A 7,976-nucleotide genomic window follows, 5' to 3' on the forward strand; every position below is an offset into this window, starting at 1 on the left:
TGACAACACCAAGTCAAGGGTTAAGATCCCCTTACTGGTCATCTTTTTAAAAAAAATAAAAAATAAAAAAAATAAAAAATAAAAACAAAATGAGTCTCTGTAACTCATGATTTTTACTATGATTTATACCTATTGGGGCCTCAGAGAACAGAGAGACAACATGAACAGAGAACTGTCTGGATGGAGATATGCTTTTGGAAGTTTTAAAAAGTAGATATTAGGGCTGGTCAGTTAGTCCAGTTGGTTAAAGCTGGGTGCTGATAACGCCAAGGCGCAGGGTTCAGATCCCCGTGCCAGCAAGCAGCTGGTGTCATGTGCCGGTTTGGAGTGGATCATTATGGACGCTGAGTTGGAAAAGAAGAGGTCAGGGAAGCTTTGCTTATCACCTGGACTTGGGGCACGGCTCTCTGGCTTTGCAGCAGAAGCAAAGTCGCTGGGATGTTTTGTTTTTGTTTTTTTTGGCTTCAATTTTTTTGGGAATCCTGAATTCACAGATCCTCATGGCCTGGACCAGACTCTAAGCTGAAACCTGATACAGTCATCCCTTGGTATCTCTGGGGGGCTGGACCTAGGACTTCCTGTGGATACCAAAGTCCACGGATGCCCAAGTTGCTGATATACAATGGCATAGCATTTGCATATGATATGCTTTAAGTCATCTCTAGGTTACATATAATATCTAACACAATGGAAATACTATGTAAATCGTGGCTATACTGTATTGTTTACGGAATAATGACAAGGAAAAGAGTCTGTCCATACTCAGTACAGATGCTTTTTATTTTATTTTATTATTATTATTTTTTAACCGGTAAGGGGATCGCAACCCTTGGCTTGGTGTTGTCAGCACCATGCTCAGCCAGTGAGTGCACCGGCCATCCTATGTAGGATCCGAACCCTCAGCATTGGCGCTACCAGCGCCGCACTCTCCCGAGTGAGCCATGGGAACTGCCCAGTACAGATGCTTTTTTTTTTTTTTTCCCCCTTTTTGTCTTTTTTCGTGACCGGTAACGGGATCACAACCCTCGCCTTGCAACCCTCGCCCGAACCGCGCTCAACCAGTGAGCGGACCGGTCTCTATATGGGATCCGAACCCTTGGCGGGAGCGCTGCCACACTCCCAAGCAACGCACTCTACCGAGTGCACCACCGGGCCGGCCCAGTACAGATGCTTTTTAAAAAATATTTTCAATCTGTGGTTGGTTGAATCCATGGGTGCAGAACCCACAGATATGAAGGGCCTCTGTACTGCCTGCGGTCATTCGCGCCTAGCATGTGCTGTCTTGAACTGAGATCAGGTACAGGTGTGACAAACAGGATGTGGACAGGTCTAGGACACCTCTCTGGGGGAGCTCTAAAGTATGGACACATCGCAGACACTGGCTGGACCATCTGGGCTGCATATATGTCCATGACAGAGAGCTTCTTCCTGAAGGGGATCAGAACTTTCCACCCCAAGATGTGCTGCTTTGGCAGAATGACTCCAGATCTTACATCCACTAGAGACGGAAGTGCAGGGAGGGCTCTCCCACCTCCCCTTTTCTACCAAAAAGCAGGTCAGAAAATTTACACTTCCTGTTCCAGGAAGAGAAGAACGTTCTTGTCACAGAGACGGAGTCTACACCAATACAGATCTGTGCAAACCTACGCCAATGCCCCTCATGCCCCGTTAGATCCCCCCATATATTATTTCCCGGGCACTTCTCCACGAGTTACCCCTCCAGACACCTAAGCCCTGTTCCTTCGTCAGGTCATTCAAAATTTATCGTTCTTTGTAAAAGAAGAATACACGCCGCCGGCCCGGCCTATCTCCATTTCTCTCATGATGGTTCTCATGTGCGCGTGAAAATGCTCAATGAGGTCGTGTGCTCTTCTCCTGCTGTTCTTCGATCACTTCAATCCATAGGCCCCAGGCACAGAACCTGGAGGGTAAAGCCCTTCCTCCTCCCTGCATTCTCCGCTGGGACCGTCCCACACGGGGCTGCGGGTGGGCTCTGTACCCTGCAGAGACTCGCTGCATCCCTGCACCTGCGGTGGCTGCCCACGGCTGCCCGTCGGGGGAGGGTGACCGCTGCCACCCACTCGTGGTGAGTACCTGCTGCTCACCTGCTGGACTCCCCTCCCCTTTCCCCTGATACACATCTCGGGAGGGCAGTGTGACTGCCAAACGCAGCTGTCCCCACAGGGCTGGTCTTCGCAAGGCTGCTCTCTGCATAGAGGTGCCGGATGAAAGGGGCAGGAAGTTAGGAAGGCCGCTCTGACAATGCTTGAAAATTCAGCACTTCGTCCTCAGTCCTTAACGTGGCCTGTCTTTCTGGCTCGGTTGTATAAAATTGTTTTCCTGTAAAATTGCTTTTGTCCTTCTCGCATACACAACCCTTCGACTACGGGGTCTCGAAAACAATAGGGAATGTCCAAAACATGTAAAACAGGACACATAATGTTATTATCCAGAAAAAATAAAGCGAAACCCAGCACCTTGGGAGCCCTGAGGGGGAGAGTGGTCAAGACCCTTGTTTCTCAGAGGTGCTCCCGGAAGCCTCCCCCTTCCACAGGTATCTCCCTGAGATGGCAGCAGGAGTCCCCAGTCCCCGCACCTTCCACACAGAACACCTCCCAGGGTCGCCCACACGGGTGAGGTGGACGAGCTGGTGTCATGGACACGCAGAAACGTCTGAAACCCATGCCTGGGCAGTGCCTCTAAAGCCAAGGAGTGAAGTGAATTACGTGGTCTGCTCTGAGAACCCTAGGGTGGGGGTACACAGGGGGGAGGCCACCATGGGGGCCCTGTTAGCCCGACTGCCTGACCCCTGTATGTCCGATGTGGGGTGCCTCAGCCTTGTAAACTGCTTCAGGGGACCGCGTGTGCCCTCTGGGGTGGATGCCTTCGCATGTGCCCTGAAACCCAGACATTACCTCATCCCTGGAAGACTTCATACATTCATTCATTCACTCATTCATTCATTCATGAGCACGGACGGAGACTTGAACGGGCTGAGCACAGAGAATTGTTAGGGCAGTGAAACTACTCTGTAGGGTACTGTAGTGGTGGACACAGATCATTATGCATTTGTCCAAACCCACACAGTGCACGACACCAAGTGTGAGCCCTAATGTCAAGTATGGGCTTTAGTGATAATAACGTACCAGCATTGATTCGTCAACTGTAACAAACGTAGCACATTAAGGCACAATGTTAATGACACGGGGAACACGTGGTGGAGAGAGAGGGTATACAACAACGCGGCATGTTCTGCTCAATTCTGCGTGTGTGGGGGGCTAGTTGTGTAAAACACACATAACATAAAATTTCCACTCAATTTTTCACTAAACCTAAAACAGCTCTAAAATATAAAGACCATTAATTAAAAAAAAAAAAAAAAAAAATTGAACAGGTCCCTTGGGCCACGTGAACAAAGTTAATATAGAAACTCAAGGAAGGTGCTACCTCCCTTTCTAAAATACACTGCTGTGGTTAATGGGAATGGTTTTAACTGGCTGAGTCCAGGCTGCAGGTTGGTCTCACCTGCTCCACGCGTCTACTGATGTGGGATACGCCTTAGAAAGGTGGCCTCACGGCTGCCCTGGGCACTGCAGGTGCTGAGCAGCGTCCCTGGCCTCCACCCACTCCATGCCAGGAGCATCCCGGACTCGTGACAGCCACAGACGTCCCCAGACGTCACTCAGTGTCCTGTGGGCTGCGGGATCGCCCCCAGTTGAGACCCTTGGCTGCAGCCCCAAACCCTGACGTTCCCAACCTCCCACCCTGGGCTCCATCATGCCAATGTCCATTCACCCTTGAACTCGGCTTAGGCTGCTGGTTCTGCTGGAATATTCTCTGGGCTCCTGCACAGTAAAGGATTAACCTTGGCCACAGAAATGTTTGGCCCTTTGCCCTGGCTCCACAATGTGGTTTTGGGTGGGGGTCTTAGCCATGCAGTAGCAGCTCAACCTCTGGAGGGGCTGGAGACTGAGGATGGCCACGTGGGTGGCCAATCAGCTACATGTACGTGACCAACCCAATAAAAATTCTGAATGTGAAGGCTCAGGCGAGCTTCCCTGGTTGGTGACGCCCCGTGCGTACAGTCATATGTGGCTGCTGGGAGAAGTAAATGCTCTCTGCAGAACTCCAGGGAACAAGACACCCGGAAGCTTCCGCCTGGTCTCCCCTGGACGCAGCCCCATGTGTCTCTTCCCTTTGCTGAGTCCCATCCGCATCTTCCCACGGTAATAAACCCTAACCATGAGCATGACAGCTCTGCTGAGCTCTTGAGTCCTAGCAAGTGACTGAACCTGAAGGTGGCCTCGGAGATCCCCAGGAACTTGCAGTTCCTGTCACCAGGCCCCAGGCCCATGGTTCATTCACAGCTGAGCTTGACTGTCATTTTTCTATATCACTCTCTGGCCCCTACAAGTAGAAACAGCCCCACACCGCACCTCTGACCCCCATTCAGTCCTGTACACTTTTATGTCGGCATCTGAAACACTTCACTAAACTTACGTCTTCGTCTGTCTGCCTAAGCAGGCTGATTTATTGTTCTCTCTCCCAATAACAAATGGAATGAAGGAGAAAACTATCTCCTTGGGGAGGAAACCAGGAGTCCTGTGAGCTAGGGAGCACCCCATGCCCTCTGGCATCCCCTACGGCACAAAGCTCAGCTCAGAGCTCCCTGTGAGAGCCAGAGAGAGTCTGAAAGCTTTGTGAGGGTGGGGGAAGGGAAGCATTTTTTAAAAATAATCAAAATAGAGTTTATGGGCCGGCCCGTGGCTCACTCGGGAGAGTGTGGTGCTGATAACACCAAGGCCACGGGTTCGGATCCCTTATAGGGGTGGCCGGTTTGCTCACTGGGTGAGCCTGGTTATTGTTCTCTCTCCCAATAACAAATGGAATGAAGGAGAAAACTATCTCCTTGGGGAGGAAACCAGGAGTCCTGTGAGCTAGGGAGCACCCCATGCCCTCTGGCATCCCCTACGGCACAAAGCTCAGCTCAGAGCTCCCTGTGAGAGCCAGAGAGAGTCTGAAAGCTTTGTGAGGGTGGGGGAAGGGAAGCATTTTTTAAAAATAATCAAAATAGAGTTTATGGGCCGGCCCGTGGCTCACTCGGGAGAGTGCGGTGCTGATAACACCAAGGCCACGGGTTCGGATCCCTTATAGGGGTGGCCGGTTTGCTCACTGGGTGAGTGTGGTGCTGACAACACCAAGTCAAGGGTTAAGATCCCCTTACCAGTCATCTTTAAAAAAAAAAAAAAATAGAGTTTATTAGCTTTTTTTTTAAAACATAAACATGAGAAAGAAAAGCCACACAAGTTAAAAACATCCTTTTGAAAATAAAAATGCAATCACATTGTGCTCAGTGACACAAGCCAGTCACACAAGGACAGATAGCATGTGATTCCACTCACAGAGGGTCCCTAGAGTCGTCAGATCCACAGAGACAGAAAGTAGAATGGGGGGGTGCCAGGGGCTGGGAAGGGGGATGGGGACTGAGTGTTTAATGGGGACAGAGCTTCAGTTTGGGAAGATGAGAAAGTTCTGGACATGATGGTGGTGATGGCTGCACAGCCATGTGAATGTGTTTAATGCCACTGAGCTGTGCACTAAACTTGGTTAAGATGGTCAATTTTGTTATGTGTATTTTATCACAATTAATTAAAAATATTTTCAGGGCCGTCCAGTGGCTCACTTGGGAGAGCCTGGTGCTGACAACAGCAAGTCAAGGGTTAAGATCCCCTTGCCGGTCATCTTTAAAAAAAATAAAAATAAAAAAAAAAAACCATCTTCAAGTAAGGAGGGCACTTTCCTGGGCAGCCCTGCCCACTCTGCGGAGGAGGGTGCCGGTCCCAGTGTGCCTGATCGGTCTGTTCACATCTTTCCTTACACTCAGAAGGTGGATGAGTACCTGGACCCAGGTGCTCACAGAGAATTCTCCCAAATGTCCTATAAAGCAAGAACCAAGTTTCTGGTGGGTTTGTAGCCCCCGGTACACCTATCAGGAGAATGAGGATATCTCACCTGGGACTGGGGGGGCAGATAGCCAGCAGCCATTCTCTCCTTTTGGCCCAAAGCAGGTTCCTGGGCAGGCAGAGCTGTGGGGATAAGAGGCACCGTGAAGACCAGATCCTGGATGGTTCCTGAATGCCAGAATCCTTGACCTAGAGAGCCTCTAGCTCACTTGAGGTGACCCACATACAGAGGATGGTAAACTGAAACCAGGGCCAAGGCCAGGAGTCTTAAAGGCTCCATTTTATGGATGAAGATACTGAAGCTCTGGAAAAGAACAACTTATCCAGGTTTACAAACATGAGAGCTCTTAGGAAGTTCTCTGTACGAGTTCCACATGGCTGCTGTAACAAAATAAAGCAAACCTGGTGGCTTAAAAGGCCAGAAGTCTGAGATCAAGGTGTCATAGGGCCACGCTCCCTCAGGAGGCTCCAGGGTAGGAGGTCTCCTGCCTCTTCCAGCTTCTGGTGGCATGGCAGGTGTCCTTATAAGAGAGACAGACAGACACACAGGGAAGAAGGCCACGTGACGACAAAGGCATAGACTGGAGCAATGCAGCCACAGCCGAGGGACATCAAGGATTGATAGGCACCACCAGAAGCTGGAAGAGGAAGGGAGGCTCCGGAGGGAGCATGACCCTGCGGCCATGTTGACTCTGGACTTCTGGCCTCCAGAATTGTGAAACAATAAACTTCTATTGTTTTAAGCCCCCAGTTGTGGTGCTTTGTGACAGCAGCCCCAGGAAGCTCATACAAGGACCAAAGGCAAATCGAGCCTTAGAAGCCTTGCTACAGGGGAACTTCAGGCACAGGATTCTTTTTTTTTTTTTTTTTAAAGATGACCAGTAAGGGGATCTCAACCCTTGGCTTGGTGTTGTCAGCACCACGCTCAGCCAGTGAGCAAACCGGCCATCCCTATATAGGATCCGAACCCATGGCCTTGGTGTTATCAGCACCGCACTCTACCGAGTGAGCCACGGGCCGGCCCTAGGCACAGGATTCTTTACAAGTGCCTTTGGGGATTTTACAACCTGTTAGGCTTCCCTTTGCCTCCACAAGGGCTAAGTTTCCCTCTGTGCCCTTGGGACTTTAAATTGCAGCTCATGGCACTGGGTACAGGACCTCCGACCCCTTAGCTCTTCCAGACCACTTCTCTCCCACCCTTAAAGTGGTTCACGGGACCCTCCTTCCCTGTGGTTGATGTCACGACCCCCTCATTCACTGCAGCCTGTGGCTTCTGAACTGGGATTATCCCTTCCAACATCCAACCCCTAAACTCCTCCTTTCTGCACAAGGAAGGCCTGAGGACGACCTCCTTGCACAGAAAAATGAAATCAAACCCAGGAGAGGGGAGAGGACAGTGAGCTTGGTGTTGGGAGACTGGCCGAATGGTCAGCTGCTTTCTCATTCCTCAGTAGGTGTGTGTGGGCATAAATAGAACGGACCCTGGACACCTTATCACCAGGGTCACAATGCTAAGGCATGACCCAGGGCCACTCCCTGGCACTGTGGACTCTGGGGCTGGGTCACTCTCTGTGGTGGGCCGTCCTACTGCAGGTGCTGAGCGGCGTCCCTGGCCTCCACCCACTCCATGCCAGGAGCTCCCCCAGTCGTGACAACCACAGATATCCCCAGCCATGGCCCAGTGTCCCCGGGGCGGGGGGTGGGTAGCATCGCGGCCCCTGCGAATCCCCTGACCCTGCCCGGGAAGGCGCCGGGCTGGTCTGTATCCGGAGGCCCAGCCCTCCTCTGCTTTAGGAGACAGAGCAAGTCTCCTCTTCCCTCCGTCTTCGGCCCCCAAGTGCCTTATTCGGTTAATGAAGACCGTGCCCTCGGGGGTCTGGACGCCGGAGGCCTTGGTGAGCTGCCCGGCCAGCGACTCTCCCGCCACCCCCGGGGCGCCCCCAAACCCCCCTACCCCCCGAGGACCAGGGCCGGGCCGCCGGCCACTTACGGCTGCGCGGTCCCTCGGCGCTC

The 7,976-nt window shown here is 51.7% G+C and overlaps 1 protein-coding gene across 1 annotated transcript in view; it reads right to left on the bottom strand.

Moving 5' to 3' along the window:
• Positions 1-7,976, bottom strand: part of ZNF554 (zinc finger protein 554) — an 18,071-nt gene that overhangs the window by 6,998 nt on the left and 3,097 nt on the right. Inside the window, 2 exon segments of the mRNA XM_008590067.1 lie at positions 6,013-6,060; positions 6,062-6,086. Coding sequence (XP_008588289.1) covers positions 6,013-6,060; positions 6,062-6,086 — 73 coding nt within the window.

Source organism: Galeopterus variegatus, unplaced genomic scaffold, assembly GCF_000696425.1.
Source record: "Galeopterus variegatus unplaced genomic scaffold, G_variegatus-3.0.2 Scaffold5830, whole genome shotgun sequence".
Taxonomy (NCBI): Eukaryota; Metazoa; Chordata; class Mammalia; order Dermoptera; family Cynocephalidae; genus Galeopterus; species Galeopterus variegatus.